This window comes from Mercenaria mercenaria, chromosome 6 (genome assembly GCF_021730395.1).
Source record: "Mercenaria mercenaria strain notata chromosome 6, MADL_Memer_1, whole genome shotgun sequence".
Lineage (NCBI taxonomy): Eukaryota > Metazoa > Mollusca > Bivalvia > Venerida > Veneridae > Mercenaria > Mercenaria mercenaria.
The window spans coordinates 56,714,847-56,738,716 of NC_069366.1; the positions used below are offsets into that span (position 1 = coordinate 56,714,847).

At 34.9% G+C, this 23,870-nt stretch overlaps 1 protein-coding gene across 1 annotated transcript; it reads right to left on the bottom strand.

Moving 5' to 3' along the window:
* Window positions 1–670: 670 nt before the first annotated feature.
* LOC123550418 (uncharacterized) lies at window positions 671–6,763 on the bottom strand. Its single transcript, XM_053546831.1, has 3 exons — window positions 6,692–6,763; window positions 4,447–6,307; window positions 671–3,960 (listed from the first exon to the last, which is right to left on the bottom strand). The coding sequence occupies exons 2-3, from the start codon at window positions 5,336–5,338 to the stop codon at window positions 671–673; spliced, it is 4,182 nt and encodes a 1,393-aa protein (XP_053402806.1). The 5' UTR covers window positions 5,339–6,307; window positions 6,692–6,763.
* Between the last annotated feature and the right edge of the window lie 17,107 nt (window positions 6,764–23,870).

Here is a 23,870-nt window from a genome sequence, read left to right on the forward strand (position 1 = left end):
AGACAAGTTTTCTTGTATAAAATAGGCGCTCAGCTTAAAAAGTGTACATGTATCGGATAAATCATATAAATATGCAATAAACTAGACCAAACTTACACCATGTGGGGCAATAATGGACCTAAGTATTTGCAAAATTAAGAGCTTGAATCATCAAGCAAATGGCGTGGCACGTTTACCGGAAAATAACGAAAAGACCGGAAAGAAATTCCACCTAAGAAATAAAATAAGCGAAAAGAGCCAAAGGCAAGCGCTACTCTAGACAGAGCGTAGAAGCGGCAACAGCACACTCCCCGCCTGATATCTATAAAGATATCAATAAACAAAAAAGAATATAATTTATCCAAACATATAACCTAAAAAGCTTAAGCCTAAATGAAATTTATCCGAACAATATTTTCAATTTCAAGGTAGACTTGTAATTGTAGATTGAAAATTTAAAGCCTTTGAAACACTGCATACAAAATGATCAATAACAATGTCTAAAGGTACATACCGAAATTATAATTCTACATATTAAGTATAATAGGTACACAGAGTTCTTTCAAGTATGTATACACAGATTAATCCAAATTTTGAGTACCAACTGCAAAGTAATATAACTGCAAATAAAATGTTTATTTATACCTTTGAAGTACATTTAACACTGCACCGTCAGCCTATAATTATATATCTACTTTTCTGCTTTTACAAGGAGAATAAGTTCATGAACAGGCCTTACATATGTACTCTGTTTTCCATCATTAAACACAATGATTTGTACTGTACGAATTTTTTCATCCTTACTTGGAAAAACTCTAGTAACTCTGGCCATAGGCCATGAAATTCTGTTCACATCTCTGTCCTTAAGCAAAACAATGTCATTTACACAGAGAGGTTGTTGTTCATAATTCCATTTCCTACGATTTTGTAGAGTATTCAAATACTCTCTTCTCCATTTACCCCAGAATTGCTCAGCAAGGTACTGGACCCTTTTCCATTGTACACCATAAAGGGACTTAACATCTAGATCACCCACACAAATGGTATCATACACAACCTTAGAAGTAAGTAACATAGAAGGACTTAATACTTCTGGATTATCTGGGTCGTTAGAAACTGGAACAAGTGGTCGGGAATTGATTATGGCAGTAATCTCGGCCATGAGGGTGACCAACACATCATGTGTTAAAGTAGTGACTGTCCTTATCATTGACTCTAAGATTCTACGAGCTATCCCAATTAACCTCTCCCAAGAACCACCCATGTGTGACGCATGAGGAGGGTTGAAGACCCACTGAAAACCTTGTGATTGTGTGAAATTCCTCATGGGGCTATCCTCAACATTTATTGCCTCTATGCCAAGAAAATCTGTTGCACCGACAAAATTTGTGCCACGATCTGATCGAAACTGTTTTACAGCCCCCCTTAGAGAAACAAACCTACGTAGGGCGTTAATGAAAGATGACGAAGACATCTCGTCAATAACCTCTATGTGGACTGCTCTAATGGCAAGGCAAGTGAACAATACTGCCCATCTTTTTGAACTTGCTTGCCAACCACGAGTTCGCCTGGAAACCAATGACCAAGGGCCAAACACATCAACACCTACGTAAGTAAAAGGGGCAGCTTGTTGGACCCTATCAACAGGAAGATTAGACATCTTTTGCCCTAAAAATTTGCCTCTAAGTTTTTTACATGTGACGCACTGAAAAATCAGGGAGGTGACTAACCGCTTACCACCTATAACCCAAAAGCCTGCATCTCTGACAGCACTTTCTGTTAAATGACGACCTTGGTGTTTAACTAGACTGTGAAAATGACCAACTAAAAGCCTAGCAACATAATGTTTTCCAGGGACTATAACAGGGTGTTTCTGATGATCAGACAGTGCACTGTTACTCAAGCGACCTCCTACACATAGAATTCCATTGTTATCTAGAAATGGATCTAGGGTCAAAATGGGAGAATCCTTGTTAAGGTTATGCTGACCTTTCAAACATTGAATCTCATTACTATAGAACTCTTTTTGAACTATCTTAAGGATGAAAGACTCAGTTTGTTTTCGGAACTCTAAATCTTTCGAAGCCAAACAATCGGAATGCCAACCACGGCAGGTTAAACTCCTATTGTAGGACACAGCTACATGTCTAAGTACAGAAATAGCCAAAACCAATTTTGACCATGTGGAAAACTGCTCAAATTTCTTACTATTAAGCATATCTGATTCCTGAATACTAACAGCATTGACAGATACACTGGGTCGTATCTCTTTGTCAGTTTCGGGATCTACTACAGGGAAAAACTCTGGAACTGACTCGGTATGTTTATGAAGAAAATCTGGACCTGAAAACCAATCACGTTTTTGCAAAGCAACAGGACTAACACCTCTACTTCCTACATCTGCAGGATTTTGTTCAGAGGGCACGTAATTCCACTGACTAGGCTCACTAACACGTCTAATTTTATGGACACGATTACTTACATATGTGTGGAAACGTCTTGACTGATTGTGAATATAACCCAATACTATTCTACTATCCGTGTAGTATTTGATCTTGTCAAACTTTAATCCTATCTGATCAGTAATGGACTGGGAAATTTCTGTGGCTAACACAGCTCCACAGAGCTCAAGACGAGGAATAGTATGACCTTTAGTGGGAGCTACCTTAGACTTGCCCATCACAAACCCTACACAGATGTTAGAAGGTGTACGACCTACTATGTAACCTACAGCTGCTATAGCTTGTTCTGAAGCATCAGAAAACACATGGAGTGTCAAATGAGTGATCTCACTAAGACTGATACTGAAATAACTGCGTGGAATTTTCAAGTTACTGAGTATGTCTAAACAATGTTTCCACTCTATCCATCTTCTCTCAATACTACAGGGCACCGGTTGATCCCAATCACATTTCTCAGACACTATGTCCCTAAGAATCAACTTTCCAATAATAGTAAAAGGTGACAGAAAACCTAGCGGGTCAAACAAACTGTTCACTGTGGCCAAAATACCGCGTCTCGTGAAGGGTTGACCAGAGCTTTCCACTTTAAATGTGAAACAATCGAGCTCAAGATTCCAACTAACGCCTAAGCTACGCTGAAGTGGTAACATCATCATGTCACTTTCGAAGTCAAGACATTTCATGTCTTTAGCCAGATCATCAGCTTCAAAACTACGCATAACCTCTACATTACTAGATGCAATTTTGTGAAGCCGTAGGCCACAGGCACCTAAATCTTTCTGAGTTCTTTTGATAAGATCTACTATTTGACCTGGGGACGACTTTGACGTGAGACCATCATCTACGTAAAAGTTCTTACGCACAAAATGTTGAACATCAGGTTCTGAATTCTCAACTGTTCTAAGTAAACCATATATTGCAACTGCCGGTGACGAACTGTTGCCAAAAACATGTACGGTCATTCGGTACTCTATCATTTCTTTACTTGGGTCATTATCTTTGTACCACAGAAATCTAAGAAAATTTCTATGTTTCTCCTCTACCAAGAAACAATAAAACATTTGTTCAATGTCAGCTATTGCAGGAACCAGCTCTGTTCTAAACCTCATAAGAACACCTACCAAGTTGTTTATCAGGTCAGGCCCACTTAACAGGACTGAATTCAAGGAAACACCCTGAAACTGAGCAGAAGAATCAAATACTGCTCTTATCTGATCTGGTTTCTTTGGATGGAAAACTCCAAACACTGGCAAGTACCAGCATTCCTCATTATCAGAAAGTGGAGGGGCAACTTCAGCATGACCCTTATGAAATATCTTGGCCATAAATTCAACCATAAGGTTTCTCTTGACAGGATTTTTCATCAAGTTAAAATGAAGGGATTTAGCTCTACGCATAGCATCTGTTCTATTATTTGGAAGACATGACCTAGAAGACCGAAAGGGTAGGGTTGCACTCCATCTACCATCTGAAGTTTTACGGAACCCTTTATCCATCAAGTCTAAGAACTCTAAATCATCTACAGATGGACCAAATTTATCATCATTAGCTGTTTAGGTGAACACTGGGTCGTAGGAATTAATGTCAAGCTTGACCTTTTCTGAAACAACAAACTTATTCTCACAAGGAGGGAACAGTGACACTTGACCGTTGTACAACACGTGAGTCTTGTTGACATTAACCTGATCTACAGGGTGTACCTTACCTAAACACATCTCGCCAATTACTACCCAACCAAGTCCCAACTTTTGGGCAAAGGGCGCCCCTGGAGGGCCTATGATCTGATCTTGAATATGATGAGCCTCAACCAGGTCTCGACCAATAAGAAGCAAAATCTGAGCCTCATCATCTATTTTGGGAATGAAACCTGCTATGTGAGATAAGTGGGGATGAAATCCTACATCATGTGGAGAACATATCTCATTCCGGTTATCCGGAATATCTGGACACTCAATAAGTGTGGGTAACTAGTAAATAACTGAACCATCTACGGACATAACAGTACAATCACTGGCATGGCGACCGTGTGTAACACGGGAACCTGCACAAGAATTAATTGTGTATTTAAATTTTTGACTAGTGATATTCAACATATCAAACAACTCTGGTTTTGCTAATGAAGGATTGCTTTGATCATCTATCATTGCATAGCATCTAACAGTTTTACATGGATTATCAGTTCTACAAACATTTACTACTACAAGTTTGGTACATGATTTAGCGAAATCATTTTTACAAATTTGTGTACAACTATTGTTCACTTGAGACTTTCTCTCCCCGCCATCCTGTTGCTCATGTCTAGGAATCATCTGCATTTCAATTTGTTGTGAATTATCTCTAACACCTCTTTGCTGTTGATCAATGTGCATTGCACCAGGATGACTTGTGCTACCGCAATCACACTTTACATTATTAACCTTACAATTACTAGCACGATGCTTGTTTGATTCGCAACATCTGAAACAAATTTTCTGATCACTCAAGAATTTTTTTCTTTCTTCGAACGATATTGATTTGAACAAACGACACTTGTTCAAACTATGATTACTTCTATGTAGTAAACAATATTTTTCAAGATTTCTAGAATTTTCACTAAATACATCTGTTTTTCTGGTTACCACTGGCCTTCGGTATCTCGTACCTATGTTGCTTTGACTAGACTGGCCAGGACTGTGAGTAGGTCCGGCCTGGAGAAGACTGGGATCATTACGGATTTTAGACTGCTCGTTAATGAATTTACAAAATTCACCAAAGGGAGGATAAAGCACAGAGTGAGCCTCCTTGTAGTGGTACACCTTCGTTGCCCACCTTTCTTGTAGATTAGATGGCAGTTTTGCGACAACTGGCATAATACCAACGGATGAATCAAAACAAGCCAGGGCAGTTGAATACGCCATGTCATTCTTTAAAGCATCAATTTCTGACAGAATATCAGCCAAATCGTACCATTTGGTTGTATCAGATGAGTTTAACTTTGAAATTTTTTCAAGTTTTTTCAAAACAATCTGGTAGACTGCTTCTGGAGATCCATACCTTTCATCAAGGCGCTGCCAAATTTTCTTTATACCTTCATCTGGATGTTTAATATAGACCGATTTAAGTGAAGTTGCATATTTACGTGATTCAGGGCCTAACCATTTTATTAATAAGTCAATTTCTTCAGCAGGGTTTACACTCAATTCATTTATGACGTTTTTGAATGTAGATTTCCAACCTAAGTAATTTTCTGCGGAGTCACTGAAAGTAACGATTCTCGAAACAATGAGTTCTTTTTCAGCATATAAGAGGTGATATCACTTAAAACGTCTGGTGAACTTGGTTTTGGTGATACACGACAGCTTTTCATTAATTTTTCAAGTAACTGCTGCTTAGTAATTTCAATTAAAGACAAAAATTCATTCACTTCATCATTTTGATGGTCAAAATGTTTTCTAAGTTCACCTTGTAATTTGCGACTTTGGTCAGTTTTGGTAGCGTCAAGAAACGTATCAAGAGTTTGAACCGTATTTTTGTATGTTTCGAATAATATCTTCAAGTTTTCTTCATGCTGATTCAATTTTACCACACTTATATCTGTTGAAATTTCCTCGCCCAATATGACAGATATTTCTGAATATTTCTGTTTAAGTCTCTTTTGAAAATCTGCGACTTTCTCCTCAAAAAGAGCCATACCTTTTTCAGTCAGTGTTCTGATTTGGCGAGTCATACAAATACAAACACAAAACGGAAAGCCGAGTCCAGAAGATGCACAATGGTGTTCTTACTATGCTGTCTGAAATACAGCTAGTATAACCAAAGAGTGTCACAGCATTGGTTTTTCATGTTTATTTTCCCATATACAATGTCCATGCACATACGGTCAGAACCTGTAACATACAAAGCAGGTTGTAAATAATATGACATGCTTCCACAAAAATCTATTCAAAAATCTACGTTTAATTAGTCGAACAAAAGATTTGCATGTAGTGACCTTACATTTTCATAATTTATCATTTAAGTAAAAAGAAAATACACACTGAACATTACATGAAGATGTTAAGCAAATGCTAGAAAGTATCAAAAGTTAACCTAAATTCATATATATACTGCTTAGAATAAACTTGATAATTTTTCAATGTTCGAAAGTGGGTGGAGAATGACTACATTCAGCTACGAGACAAGTTTTCTTGTATAAAATAGGCGCTCAGCTTAAAAAGTGTACATGTATCGGATAAATCATATAAATATGCAATAAACTAGACCAAACTTACACCATGTGGGGCAATAATGGACCTAAGTATTTGCAAAATTAAGAGCAGAGCTTGAATCATCAAGCAAATGGCGTGGTACGTTTACCGGAAAATAACGAAAAGACTGGAAAGAAATTCCACCTAAGAAATAAAATAAGCGAAAAGAGCCAAAGGCAAGCGCTACTCTAGACAGAGCGTAGAAGCGGCAACAGCACAAGTACCAACTAATGTAATAGTAGACTTGTTTTGATTAAGTCTTTTTATTGGAGGTGCACAACAACCAAGCACCAATAGTCCCATCTAAAGGGCAAACGGAGATATATTTAGGAATACTGAATGAGATCAATGAACTGAAAGAACCAGAGATATACTAAGACTGTGTCAAAGTACGGAGATTCTTTTTACGGTAGCCGCACGTCACTCAAAGACTGCTGTTGTAACAGTAATTCTAATATACCGGTCTCTGTTAAAACAGTCACGCTAGAATGACGTCACGTTAACGTGCGATGACGTCAAAGTTTTTGTTGCGACCAAGGAAGAGCGCTTCTATATTTTATCTACTGTTTTAGATTAAGGGCATATTAGAATCGAAATAATTTATAGCAAAACCGTGTTTTAACACTATTTATACACTCGGGCGGTAATACGTCGTACAAATAATTTCAATCGGGCTGCGCCCTCGTGAAATTATTACGCCCGACGTATAACCGCCCATCGTGCATAAATAGTGTTAAAGCACGGTTTTGCTATAAATCATTTCTTAAATAAAATCTACTTGAAGATCCTTTAGAAGCATATTACACAATCATACGAAACAAAAGCAGACTTGCCTTAACTGATTTTTTTCATGAAAGGTCTCTTCTGCTGCTAGCATGCAAACATTCGCTGTTTTGATTACATATTTATTCAAAGATGGGATAGAGTAATTATAAAAAATAAAGTACACAAAACACATAAAATAATCGATTTTTACCATTCTTTTCTTTCCTTCCAAGAATAATAAAACAATCTGATTAAAGTTTCTGTGCACTATATATTATACTTCTGCATCAAAACAAATTACCAGGAAAATATTTGTCCTCGCATTGTTTTGGATCTGATATTATTCTTACCAGAGAATTTTTTTATTTTAATTAGACAACACATTATTCGTTTTACATTGTTCTTTTATCTAGTGACGTTTAATTTAATTGCCACTCGTGAAAGATTGTCATAGACATATATTTTTAATGTTTCAAAACTAAGGAACTATTTTACATTTGTTAATATAAAGTGTTAAAGAAAACATTTCAGATGTATAAAATGTTCTTTCTAAAATTTGTTTGAACATAGAAGAAATACGGATTCTCTTTGATGTCAGACTCATAAAATAATTACTGAAAAGATCTAGATTATTTATAGATCTAGTCTAGACATGTAGTCTAGATGTATACATTTGGAGTGATGACAGATAGGTAAATAATCATCTCAAAATAGCATAAAAAAGAAGAAATAATGAGAATAATTGTATGATGTAATGGTTGGTAGTTACAAAACATGGGCAATATCAAAGACTGTCATCTTGTGATTTTCTATACAGAGACAAACACCATTTTTAGCGGCATATAAACATTCGTAACCTTAACATAAAAGCCATTTGATAGGTATACGTAATTATCCGTTACCTCCCTACGTTACCATTAAAGCAGTATGTTTTAACCAGATGACATGATGGAATAAAAGCAATAGCTATAAGTGATTACAGTAATTAATCTTTAGCTGCATTCAATATTCATTCAATTACTTATCTCCCTTGTGTACCAATAAAAAGAGGTAACACATGCAATCTCTATATATTTTAAGGTCAGCTGGAAATATTTAAAAGAGACTGATATTATGATACTAAAATTCACCTCTCTGAACCATATATCTGCCTAGAATTACTGGATTCAATTAACCTGATGGTGGAAGTGTTATTCTATGGGGATGCTGTGTGAAGAGGCAGGGGTTACATTTTATTAATTGATATTGTGCTGATTGTTAAAGTATTTTTCGTCATTAGAGTAACAAGAAGCTTTTGATGTATGTTTCACAAATGCGTTACAATACCTAAAATAGTATTATTCGTGTACTGACTTTGAGATTGCCTTGTATTTTATTTTTCTAAAATTCAAGCTGTAGAACAAGTCGCAAATAAGAATCAACTAATTGAGCCGTGCCATGGGAAAACCAACATAGTGGGTATGCGACCAGCATGGATCCAGACCAGCCTGCGCATCCGCGCAGTCTGGTCAGGATCCATGCTGTTCGCTAACAGTTTCTCCAATTCCAATAGACTTTAAAAGCGAACAGCATGGAGCCTGACCAGACTGCGCGGATGCGCAGGCTGGTCTGGATCCATGCTGATCGCATACCCACTATGTTGGTTTTCTCATGGCACGGCTCAATTTATTTTTAATTCGTCAGAATCAGTTAAGTTATGTTAAGTTTTCATTTATCTTAGATATGAAAAGTCAAGGCATATTTGAGAAGAAACCAACAAATTATGAAGGTCTTTGACCAGTAGCAAGTAAAATAAGGATATATTTTATATAATGGATGTTTATCTTTGTTTAAAGTAAATTCAGAATTTGAACCATGTTCAAAGAATATTTCCTCAACAATAGTAACATTCTACATTAAAAAAAGAATCGAAGAATTGTTAATTTCTTTTCTACAGATTAATAGTTTTCTGTTTCGTCGTAAAATCTGATAAAGGAATACTTATGACTTTGAGTGAAAAATGTCCCTATTACATGTAAACATTTACAAATACAAAAATAGGACAAAACAAGACTACAGTTTTAATTGTTCGTAAATGAAAACGAATGCCACGAAGAAGATTTAAATTTCCTTAGAAATATCCCAAAATCGCTTAAATGAGCTACAGTAGTTGAAAAAAATCAATATTTTAGAATTGGAACATTTCTAGCCATCCTTCCATTTTTTATTTCCTGAAAACAATCTCGCATCGATCCTCTTAGCGTTGAAAGAAAATCTTTGACAGGAAGCTTCGAAAGGCATTATTTCATACATAACGTCGCCCATTTTCAGCTATTTTCGGCCAAAAATGCAATGCTAAGGGTATTTCAGAGATGCTTTTCTAGCATATATTTTGTGGTTATCAAAGAAAATGTTCCCGAATCTTTCAAACACTAAAGATTTATGTAACTATATTTAGATTGGAATTTTAATTTTTCTGACTTCGACCGAACTCTTATAAATGATAAGAATACTGCATGATCTGTCTCAGTCCAGTTTCCCTTCAAAAATGTAATCAATCTAAACCGCCGACAAGAGACAAGATTAAGAAATGGTACTTTCTTCATATCATCTTCAGTCTTGAATCAAAGTGTTTTCTTCAGATTTTTTGTGGTAAAAATTATTTTTGTGGCTAACTTGTACATGTACAATCGAATAAAAAACGAAACCCGTTTTAAATATTTCAACACAAAACTGTACTGACAAGTTTCTCCCTAGACATTTATTCTGACTGTCATATTATCATGTTTATAATCCTTGCTTTTAAACAAGCCAAATTTAATTTGTTTTATATTCTTGTCACGTCATGTTTGTATTGGATAATTCTAGTGTTGTTGAGATCTGTTTAAATTGCCGGATGTTTCCAGTCTCTGATTACAAGATAGGATACTCTGAATTTATGAGAAAAAAAATCATGAAAGTTAATGCACCAATAATGTGTTTCTTTTGGCATGGAGACTGCTTATGTTATTGTGAAATGACGTTCTTGGTGGAAAAGTATACAGTACCTTGGTCATATAGTAACAAAACTTTAACTGGGTGTAATAAAGAGCGACTGTAGACATTCACCTTGATCAAACATGAATTATCATAACCCTTAACAAATTCTAATAAACTGCTAATGATTAGCAGGAAACTAATTTACGCTAACATAAGATGTTCTTTGAATAAATTTGTTTTAGTTCATTTTACCAAAGCAATAAGCAAATCTATTGTTGTGCGCGCTTCCAGAAGAAAATGTTGCGTATACTATGTTTGTCTAAACAGTTATAGAACTGTGGCATTTAGTACTTGTTATGAAGTATTTCCATTATGTATGCACATTGTAATTTAAGTACAAAAATGTACCAGTAGGATTGTAGCTGTAGTTTACAGCACACATTAAAAGTACTTGATGGTATCTGTAAATGTTTTTGAAGCATACATGTTTGACGTACACTAGAGAAATGAATGCTGCCTCGGTAGTATGTAGTTTATAATGCCCAATGTTGTTATACTTCTTGTCATTTTGTGATCATGGAGTTCATTCACTGTCTACAATAATTCCACTTAAGTCGGTAGAAGGAGGAGTGAGGCAAGTTTCACTTTACATAACTACATTATCGCTTCTGAATAGACTCAGTCAAACCGAGTCAACTATTAGTTTTCTTAGTAGCGTTCTGTGCTTCAAAAGGCTTTCAGATGACATTAACTATTACATTCTTCAAATACCTCGTGGCGGCCATACAATTTCTCTCTTTAATCTCAGTGTTAATACGGTAATTCAGACTCGTAGTTAACTGTGACAAACAACGCAGGACCCTCTATCGATTTAGAACGATCTTCTGAGCAGTGCGGTGGATTTCCCCAAGCCATCGTTAAATCCTGGAAGTTCAGCTACAACAACGGCTACTGTGGCTAATCGTATTCGTGCTATGGTGCGAAGTCCAGTATTGCCACAAGGAAGAGTTGCAATGCTTGCCAACACTGTCACCAATGCCAGCCAAACTGCCAACGAATCTGTTAATCATTTAAGCAGGGCAATACATCAAGTTATAGCTTGTGCATTAACTGATCTGACAAAATGCCTTTATTCTGATCATTGGAGCGCTTTTTACGCTACTGTAATTCTCAAGCGACCCGACGTGAAGTTAGAATCACACGCCTCAACTCTAATAGGAATAGAAATTACATTGGAAAAGTTTAAACACAGCTCTGGTGCAGTTACTTTGTTCATTCCAAACAACACGGAAAATAAGGACTTATTCATGCGTTACGCATTTTTTTCCAGTTTTTGAAAACACACTGAATGCCCACGTATTCAATTCCCAAATAGAAAGATAGCAACATGTGCCTTTTTTAACAGGAGCTTCATTAATGTTATCAGATCTTTTGGTTATGATCCCTTTCACTACAAATCACATTCTTTTAGGATTGGTGCTGCAAAGTTACTTACGCTTCTATAAGGGGTTTCTCTGATGACGCAATCATGAAAATCGCTAGTTGTTAAAAAAGTATATACGAGTGCTGAAGATTGCCCTTGCCTAATGTTGAGCTAAGTATAATTCATTTGTGTTAGCTCATAGGACATTTATCCTAGTTCAGCACAAGGCTGCTATAAAGATAGTGTTGTAAATACTATTTTTACAAGATTCTGTTGTTTTCTTTAAAAAATAATTGTTCAAGTTTGTAAATATTTGTTCACCGATTGAAATTATGTTGAGCTTTTCGGTAAATTTGTTGGTCAGTACAAGGCTGCAACATTCAAAATACTCTGGTTCTTTGTAGTACTGCATGTTTATCAATAAAAGGTGGACCATAGTTTAGAGTAGTTCAGCAAAAGGCTGCTACGTCATTATGATTGTAGATGCAATTTTTCCTTTTTTTCCTAGTCAGTTTTGTGTTATTTGGATTTTGTCTTGCTGTTAAACTATTTTTGGTGAACTGTATTTCAGTGTGTTGTTTAACTATCTTGTATTCTTACAGTAGTCCAGCAAAAGGCTGCTACCTGATCAGTTTTGTCATGTTAATCATTGTTATAATAGACAGTTCAGCATAAGACTGCTGTCTAATCTGTTCATCATGAATTCTAAGTGTTGGTATATGTTTATTAGTTTTATTGCTCTAGTCATTTGTAAATTGTGTGCCATTTAGTTTTATAAGTGTTGCAAAAGAAATCAAATTAGCGATCTGAATTCACTTGTCGTTCATGCTGCAATGAGTTTGGGTGGGTCGATGCAATAATGTTGCATCTTTGGCGGTTTTTATTGACCCACCTTTGCTTTCAACTGATTTGTATTAGATAGACATCGTTTAACTGTGAAAATTTGAATAACAGCTTCTTTTGTTCTCTGATATTAATGCACGTCATTTTAAGAAATTAAAAATAACAGTTTTCACTCACATTGTGTTACTCTGTTTTACTGCATTCAAAGCAAATGAACATACTCCTTGCAGCCAGTGTTAGTAATTGCCTATTGTTATTTGTTGAGAATATGTTAAACGTTTGAGTAATGCACTGTCCAACCGGCTCAATCTATATTATTTTGTTCCTTGGAAGCACGGAGTTCGGCCATTGTGCATGTAAAATAGAATAGCGTTTAAGCCGGTACAAATGGGACGTGAAGGTTTGGTGCACAATCCATAACCTCACTTCGACAGACTAGTTTATGCGTAGTTTACTTCAAAAATCGTTCGATAGATTTTATAATGACATTTCCATGCAAAACTAAAGTATAATAAACATTTTTATATAAAGTATATTTACGATGATTTATAAATGTTTTTAATTCATAAGTCATACGTACATTTGTTACTTCGTATGAAAAGAATGGAAATATAATTCATATCCATCATCAGTTCAATTGCTAGAACATAACTAGTGATTATGTAAGTTCAATTAAATTTTGAACTGATAGAAAATGCATAAAGTCTCTCAATTGTGAATATCTGCGTCTTAATGTCTGATAAACTGTTCATGAAGAAAGCTAATAGAATACAATTTCTAGTCTAGCTCATTATCGTATAACTCCGTCGTAGCATTTGAACTTATAAGGGAAACGAACGAAGTTTCTCAAATGTGAAAATATCTAACTAACTGCTTGGCAAATTGTTCATAAAGAAAGCTGTTACCATATAATTTCTTGTCTAGTTCATTATTATGTGTCTGATACTTATAAATGGTCGACAAAACAAATTTGTGAAAACCACAAACACAGAATTGTGATGAATCACACCTAAACGGAATACTGCGTTCTTGTTAATTGACTTAAAGAAAATTTGATAATCTTGACAAAAAAATATAATAAAATTAATGTAAGGAACACCGGTTTGGTCACTGATTTAATTTCATTTTGGATATACAAATGCAAGTGAAGCTATTTGGGGTTAATATATCGCTCAATGTTAGTCTTTAAAAGTGGGAGGGTTTAAAATTGACGTTAACTGCCTTTAATATTCCCAACAGTTTTAACCTCTGACCGTTCCGACGAGATGCCCTGTTGTGATCATTCTTCATATAAATTTGTGTCTGTTTGTTTGATCTGTGTTTTTGTAGAGTAGTTCTTAAAGTGTTAAAAAAACATTTCCTAGAAATTGTTATGTCTTTTACGTTAAATCAAATTATATTTGTATTGGTAATTTTTAGCAATTTAATATTAGTAAGGTGTTAAAAATATTGAAGCTAGAATTGCAATTTCAATGATAAAATTTATTTTATCGTTTACTTAAAACACTTATATTCACCTTTGCTTCTATTTAAACTAAAGAGATTTCAATGGTTTTAATATCACACCGATTACAGATTAAGATGTAAGAGTAAGACCCCAGGTGTCCCTCCGAGCCTGACTGTAGGCGGCACCTTCGTATAATCACCGACCTTCCGTAAGCCAGCTTTCTCGCAATAAAGAGTTCTTCACCCTAAAGAAGATTTCGAAACTACAGAGATAAAGGGCAAATGATTCGAAATCAGTGACCATTACTGCTCAGAGTTAAGTCAGTATAGATCTAGAACAAAAAAAATATATAGGAAAAATATTTGACTGGTACATGTTACTGCAAGTTTTAGTTCAGACATAAAAAGTTGTTGAATACGAGCCACGGGGACGTTGTTAGACATAGGCAATAATTACTGTACTTTACACGTTGACACTGGGAGTGATACGTATAACGTTAATCCAGTAAATCAACACTGATATAATTGACTTAAATAGAATAATCGAACGAAATTTGCCTTACTCATTGACAAGGTAGTATATTAGTCCTTCAGATAAGGCTTCGCTGTTACCATTTATTTCCTCTTCCAGTCCAAGGAAGAATTAATGACCGGCGACAAATGACTTTTTTTTACACATTTTATGCGTTTTATTGATCTTATTTTGCGTTATAGTGATTCTTTAGTGTTTTAATGGCTTGGATATGGTCACAGCTAAGAGGTATTGTGCATTTTATCCCAGACTATGCTCTATTGCAGCGGTGTTTATCTGAACGAATGTTCACATTTCAGACTTTTCAAACGGAAGAGTACAAAGCCGTATAAATCATAACAAAAACAAACCCAGGGTTTTCTTTCCATTTGCTGTCTGAGAAACATAATTCTGAAGAGGAAATATTGATATCGTTTTGGTACGACGTATATGTAATTACTTCCTCGTCTGTCAAAATGAATTTACATTTCTTTTCATAAGAGTAAAGAGGAAGGGCGTCGAAACAACTACATAGCAGATATTAGTTAAATCATTTTGAATTATTTTACAAATTCTATGGAGCAGCAACAAATATTTTCATCGTCGTATACGGAAAATCATAACTGCATTAATATGGGTTTGAGCCTTGCTCGAGACGTTCAATTCTTCATGTGAGGAAGCCATCCAGCTGGCTTAGGGAAGGTCGGTGATTCCCGTGATGACATTATGCGCAGAGGTTCCTCCATTACCAAATGCTGAAAGTCGCCATATGACCTATATCTAAGTTGGTGTGTTTTTACGCAAAAAAATATATATATAAAGAAATACCCAAGCCCAAAATGACCAATATTTCCAACAAAGTCATTGACGTTATCTAACGTAGTTGTTGCAATAGGATTGTGGCTAGGAAGCTTTGTGCGAATTTTAAATCAATTCAATACATGAAATAATTGCTGAGATATGCCCATGCACGCCAAGCTTTAACCAAGGTGTGACGCCAGCGGCGAATAATAGCGACGACACTCGGTGGAGTATACTTTAAAAAATCGAGCTAGTTGGCTATTGTCTTTCTTATTCAGTAAGGATCATGAGGGTTGTAATCTGAGCTGACACTTCCGGTTAGAATATGCGAACGTGCTAAAAGCTGCATTTTTACCGCATCATACCAAACGCTTCAATCAGCAAGGGAACTATAAACGGTTCAGTTTATATTACTTCTGGTAATATTTAAGAATTATAAATGAGCAAGTAGACATATTGCATTAGGATCGGTTGGACGAAAAGAACCTGTTCTATTTTTTTTCTGTGAATGAGTTACATCTCATATAAAACATATATATATCTCTGTGTAAAGGAATGAATTTAATTTTTCTGTCACGATGGGAAAAGAGTTTCCAAGTATTTGAAGAAATTAATTTACAAAGTTATAATTCCAGTATGTTTTTTCTAAGGATCACGCTCAATCTTACCTGAAAGAAATCTCCATTTAGAAAAAAACATTACATCTGTTAGATATGTGATTTAGAAATAATTACTTATTGGACATAGAGATCACATATCCAAATTGGAAAAAAAAGCTATTCTACAATCTAAAAGTCCATCTGGATTTCCAAATTTACATATAAATTGAAAAGGAACTTTAAACGGATTTCAGACTGTGTGACGAGTCTTAACATAAGAGCGTTTCTATTACACAATATAGTTGATAACAAAACCTTTTAAAAATTTCCATGCAGCACGAGCATGTTAATGATAACACAAACTGCAAGAGTTGCAGCTTATGAACAGCTACGAGTTAAATTCTGTATCCGTTCGTAATTAAAAATGTCTGTCCCAGCATAAAAAGCACAGATTTTTGGCATAAACGGACGAAACATTTTTGTACCATTCATGTTAAATGCTTTAAAGCATTGGTAGACATACTTTTGGTTAATACCTAAGCTTGGTCGCACCGATCACAACTATTAGCGTAAATGAAACTATGGCGGGTAGTACGCAGTCGGCAATGCTGTTTGCGGGAAGAAAATCAGTTTACAACTAGCCTTTAAGACAGTAAGTTTGAAAAGCAATTAGAACTAAGGGTAACGTTGTTACTGTTGGTATGTACAATTAATATACATTGGACACTGTCGTTCATACATGGTTATATTGTGACGTTCCTATTAAATGAAAGATCCCCTCTACCACCACCGCCGTAAACCAGTGTAATTATCAAGTATTTTCCTTTCGAGGTGATTCATGCAATTAAAATATTTCAAATGTTGCTCAGTGTGTAATATAAGATTTATTTATGAAATTTAAATCATTCTTCTTAATGCAGAAGGTATTGAAATGAAAAACATTTAGAAACAAAGGAAGAAACAAAAAATACAACATTGTCGGTTTTCGGCGATAAATAATATTAATGGACTGTTTCTTCTGATATGCCAGCACGTCTTGTAAATCCCTTATAACGGTCCTTTCAAACTGATACGTAAGATTTTCGGTGAAAATTGCTGGCAACGAAAAAAAAAATTTTATTATCCTTCTTACTCCATAGTAGGTATACAAAAATGTTTTCATGCTAAAGAGCTCTATCTTGATTGTGCAATCAAGCAATCAAGTAAGGAACTCGAATTTTGAAAATACCACCAGTGTATATTTAACATATTTCAAGTTTTTACAAACAATTCCATCACATGGCCAGTAACCGTTATATGTATCATTACCAATGGCAGATACATGTATAGATAATTGTCCCTTTAAAAATATTTCCGGTAGTTTTGCATAAAAATTGTACGATAGTGGTGATAGATGTATTTTGTACTAATTCATGCTCACGTTATGATTACTATGTACACACGTAATAAGAAAATGTGGCATATTAAAAATATTACGTTTTGATAAAAAATACAACTAAAAACGTCTATGTCACTTCTATGCCACCGCAATGTGAATCAGTAAATAAAAAATGGTTGTCAATTTTAGCAATACAATGTATATCTAATTTTCGAATTTGTTATTAAAATGTGATATGTGGCAAGCAATATGTCCTGTGCCATTTACATGGCAATATATTGCAATACGTCCATCAATTTTGTAAGTTATTGAACTGTCGCGCATTTAATATGTTATTTGTGGTAATATTCCTATGAACGCTCTAGGCCTCAACTGAGCTCAGTTCTCTATTGGATTCTCGACGAATTATTGCTATACTTATTCCCGTTGGCCCTGGGCAGAACGACGAATTTATTGTGATACACTGAACAGTACAGAACGAACATTTTTATGTACATAACTCAGTCTCCATTCACACATTGTGCAGGACCTTGTAGGCATTAGTTTTTCTCTTGTAAAGCAGGCATTACAATGGACTGGATAAATCCCCATTTTAGATTTCTCTTATAAATTTTAATTATTCATATTTTCAGCAACTGGCACGTACTGAACTAGATATTTCTAAAAGTTACGCTGTCCTGTAGTATTTTCTACACTTTCCAGAAAATGTTTTCTCACTTTGATATATATAGGTAGGTGAAGTGTTCAGATCCAAGGTAGAGTAACGGACAATGACAATACATTTAGAAATAGAATGTATCGTAGGTTTCACCTAAACAGCTGTTTTGTTCGGACTTGCCTCTTTGAAAGTATAACTTCAAACTGAAGTATTAAGGTAATATTATACATTAATATGCAATCTTGTTAACTAAACTTTTGAAAGATTAGTAAATTTTGGTTATGCCGGAAAGAATATTAACCTATATTTTTTTTATTATCGGTAGTACTTATGTATTATTGCAAAACAAGGCTTAAGCTAGAGTAACACATATAGCATAGAAATACCACACAATTCATACACTGTTCCCTTATCTCAGTCTCATATTTCTGAAACCATTTTGTATTTCAATTTTATTACACATCCTGTAACGTTAGGTCATATTTCTATCGCCACACCTTTAAGGACATAAAATTAATCTGAATATGAGCCGCGCCATGAGAAACCAACATAGTGCATTTGCGACCAGCATAGATCCAGACCAGCCTTCGCATCCGCGCAGTCTGGTCAGGATCCATGCTGTTCGCTAATGATTTCTCTAATTGCAATAGGCTTTGGAAGCGACCAGCATGGATCCTGACCAGACTGCGCGGATGCGAAGGCTGGTCTGGATCTATGCTGGTCGCAAATGCACTATGTTAGTTTTCTCATGGCGCGGCTCATATAGCAAAACTATGTTTCATAAGCCTGGACTGTGACAAAATATTTGGCTGTAAGCCTTGTTCGGAAATCGCTTATTGTTAAGATGAGTTTTTACCTTTAGTGGTCTAAGTCTCTTTGTTTTCATAAACACTTTGAACATTTTTGTTTAATATCGCAGAAATCCAAAAGCCTTAAACGTTAACGGCATTTTAAACATGACAAAAAAACCCACTTGAAGATAGTTTAACGAATGCATTTTAACAAATTAGCTACAAGAGAAAGAACAACAAGACACGATCTGGCAGCTGTAGCGATATGAAACATATTCTTGCAAATTCTATCTGTTTATAACTAACTTCAGTTAAATGACTTGCTATAATTATATTTCAAATATGAGAACCAATATGTTTATATATAATAAACGATCCAAACGGAAGAGTCATATGCATTTTAAAAACGGTTACAAAATATTTGATTGAATCGTCAGATGATGTGATTAGACCTTAAAGCTATCAAATTCTGTTCATTCACCTCTTTTACAGAATCTTTTACAGAAACAGTAATTAAATTCTGGAGAGGAAATGATATTAATAGAAAATGTCTTATTGCACGCCTCAGGTATAACTAGTTATTTTCTCCGTAATAATGAATTGACACTTATTTTCACATGATTCACCAGTTAAAGTATCTTGTTAATAAGGATGGTCGGCGACAAAACTAGGAAGCAAGCTGAATTTTGGATAACATTTCTCGGAATGGGCGAAAACATTGTTTTGCAAAAGAAGACGACAATAATTGCAAAATTGGCAGCAACTGTATCCAAAATATTACAATCAGAAACATATTGACCTGGCGGGGCGGAGTAAATCAGAAACATATTGACCTGGCGGGGCGGAGTAAAGCAGAAACGTATTGACCTGGTGGGGCGGAGTAAATTTTTGACTTCAGCAAATAACGGTAATCTCCAAATACGAGCAAAATAGGTAGAGCAATATAATTAATTCCGTAACAAATCACAAATTCAACGCTGGATTGATTAATATGAAGGTAGGAACCACTGAATAAGAAATCAGGTTGCCGAATATACTACGTACCCTGCTTAATAATGCAATGAAACCGTCGCGAAACCCCGCCCCGCCAGGCCGATTAATACGCATAATACCTTAGTGTACATTATCAAAGTTCTGATAAGAGACGGCAAAAGGCAATCATAAAAGACAGAAGAACCAGATACATTAGAAAATAAAGAGACTGAGATATATACGTACATGTAATAAACTCTATCCCTGTTAGATTATATTAAGATGTTCTCTCTTCTAAATTTGGTAAATTCACGTGTTTTGCATGAACGTTAACCTTTACATTGTGTGCATAAGTTGCAATGTTAAGAATGTTCAGATCTGCTTAAACCCGTGACGGCTATAATGTCCGCGACGGTTTTATCACGGACTTTTACGGGTTTTTCTTTTACCATTATGGCAATGTCAAAGGTTATCATGGGTTGTTTCTTTTACCGTCATCGCAGTGTCATGTGTTATCATGAGTCGTTTCTTTTACCGTCATCGCAAAGTCACGGTTTCTCTTACCGTCATCGCGATGTCATAGTTATCATGGGTCGTTTCTTTTACCGTCATCACAATGTCACAGGTTATCATGGGTCGTTTCTTTTACCATCATGGTAATGTGACGGATCTGATAATCGGGACGTCATTCACGGCAAATGAATTAAGCGCCGTAGTAATCTATTGGTATCTTTCACTAAAAATACTTTAAATGTAAAACCATCCTCATCAAATAAGCTTAAAGTGAATAATTAAATAATATGTAAACTATTATAGTATGTCCATTAGGAGTTCAACCACCAGAAAATGGTAGTGATTAGGCAGGCTCAGGCAACTTGGAACTAATTTGGTAACTGAATGAAGTCTCTCAAATGTGAAAATCCGAATCTTGATGCCTGACAAATTGTTCATGAAGAAAGCTGATACCATACAACTTCTTGTCTAGCTCATTATTTTGTGTCTTATTTTATGAACGAAAACATAAAATTCGTCGACAAAACCATTACAAATTGTTTTTAAAGGCACAAACACAATAAACACTGTTTAAGAAACAAAAAAAAAAGTTTTGTGCACTTGTTTGTAAACTTCTGGAACATTGATCGTTAAGACAGAAAATTATATAACATTTACTTAATGCATTTAGCTCGGCTTCTCAGTTTCAGTGTATATCTTTAGAAATAGAAAAAAAAATGCAAAAACAGCAATTATTATATCTAAATAACTTAAGTTAATCAACTTTTATTTCGTTAAATATAACATTCAGAAATTTTAACTTTTCAATGCCTTAATTCATAAATATTAAAGACCAAAAGAGCCAAACAGAATTTTTATGACAAAATATCTTTTAGCGTTTATTAGAAAAACCTTCAGCATGTTTAGGTGCACCTTTGCAGGGATAAAGGTCCTTCTAAAAATAACAATCATCGGAGTTTATTATTGTAGATGTAGTATAAAGAAACTGATGGAGCATCGGATAATTGGCTTATGTATGTCTAAGGTTTAGTTCAGACATAGAACGCTTGTGAATAAGAACCCTGGGGATGTTAGATCATACAAAGACAACACAATCGTACCTTGAACATTAAGGCGTTTACATTATTTCACAGCTGATGTATTTAGAATTAGTCCAGAAAACCTACATTAATTTTACTGACTTGCACTGAATAATCTTACGAAAAATCGTCTTGCGCTGTGACAGTGTTATGTATTAGGCTTTTCCATCACGGCTTCGCTGTCGCCAGTAATTTCCTCTTCTAGTTAACGGAAGAATTAATGACCGGCGACCACTGATTATTTGACACATTTTGTGTGTTTTATTGATCGTAGTTTACGTTATGGTGATTTTCTTTTGTTTTCCATTAAGTAAGCTAGGTCACAACTACGAGCGCGCATTTATTGACAAGACTCTGCTGAACAAATGAAAATACTTTGAAGGATCTGAGGTTAAAAATCTTTCTCAAAGTATGAGGGCATTCTGTAGAAATTGTGAAAAGAAGCATACGCCTACAAATTGTGATGGTTCATAACCGTTTGTAATCACAGTCATGATCCTTACCTGAAGAATATGCGTACTAATAGTACTTAAAAATAGTTAGTCACAGAATATGAACAATACATAAGAGCTGGTACAGGTGCAATATAATCAAATTATGATTATGTAGATGAAGATATATAAAATATTCATTATAAACTTAAATTTGCTTCAACGGTTTTCCAATGTGTACTGTAAAATTGCTAGCATTACTAGGGACTATTTTTCGTGGAATTCATTGTTGGATCAACCCGATGAATTAAATCCAAACGAACAAATGAAATGCCCATTCATTTTATTTTTATCAGATTTTGAAATCCACGAATCTATAAACACCAGTAGACGTTTTTGCGGATACCGCACTTTTTTTCAAATTGTCAATTATAATTTAATAAATAAATGGAATGTCTGTATTAGAAAAGTTGACCATTCAGTTGATTTATTCCACGTGTATTAATATCAAGGGACCGACAGAAATGATGAGACAATGTTAATACTGCAATTTTACTTCGTTTAACTTAATACTCCAAACGGTAACGAAACTATAAACATGAACCGATTTGATATCACTCATAATATTTTAATTGTATTTTTGAACAAGTTTTTTTTCCATATAAATAAGATCGACAAAAATTAATTGCTTCAAATATTCTGAGCAATGTATTTTTTATGCATATCATGAATAGCTATGAGTGAAAATGCATTTTTCAACGTTCAGAAGATGCAGTAGCGGTTTCGAATATTTTTCAGCATTCACTACAAAGATGTAACCAAGTGTAATAAAGTAATTTATACTTTAACTAAAGGCCACGCTCGGTCTTAACTGTACGACATCGCCACTTACAAAGGCATTACATTTTCAGAAGAAATTATTTTTGGACATGTAATTTAGATTTAGAAGGATTTACTTATCGGACAGACAGATCACATAGCCATATTGGAAAAGCTATTCTACAATCTAAAGGTCTATCTAGATTTCCCAATTTGCATATAAATTGAAAGGGAACTTTAAACGGATTTAAGATCGTGAGGTGAATCTCAACATAGGAGCGTTTCTATAATACAAAATAGCTTATATAACACTCGAAGACAATGTGACATTTGGATGCTTTCCATGTAGGACGCATATGTCAGCGATACAAGTGTTGCAAAAGATACATTGCTGTATACTGAAATTCGATATTTATTCGTCAGAAAATTTATATACCAAAATTAATAACCTCTAGCCCTGACAATGGCAGAAAAAGAATTCGAATAAAGATATAAACTCAAGATTAATTGTTGAAACATGCATGTACATTTTATTAAGATATTCTTCAAATGAATTGTGTGTAAATAGAACTTCAAAGTACTGATGAGAATAAGACGGCTATATTCTGCTCCTGTTTTTGCTTGTCCACATATTTACCATACCACAAATTTATAGACGATACGCTCAACCGAAACTGAAGAACAAGTAGTTCCATGTCTTCCATAATTTTTACGTAATTCAAGTCTGTTTTACTTTCAGAAAGCTTATCTTATTTATTTTTCATAGAGGAAGTTAAGATCCTTTCATAATATTTACGTAAATAATTTTTATTTGCACGACTTAGGAAAATAATTGCAGCTGTAACGAAGGGGGCGAAAAATTCGTACCTCTTTTCCGAAAATACGAACATATGCACTTCAATTTGATTTAATGTTTCATTCTAGATGGTGTTTGTGATTGACATATTATTAAAGGGTATAATTAATTCGAAAGAAACATTATTTTTCGCCTTTTAATCGCCGGTAGATTCGCGGCGTTTTCGTCCCCAAATATTCACGCACTGGCGTACGATTTCTTCTCTGATAATTATGCAATAGCGGGATTCGGAAAGACTGTAATGAAATCATTTGAGATAATTCAACCTAAGTCTGAAAAATTTCAGTTTTCAATATTTGCATTTTTAACAATAAAATTCGTAAAATGATCATTTGGAAGCATAGAATGCAACCAAAAAGA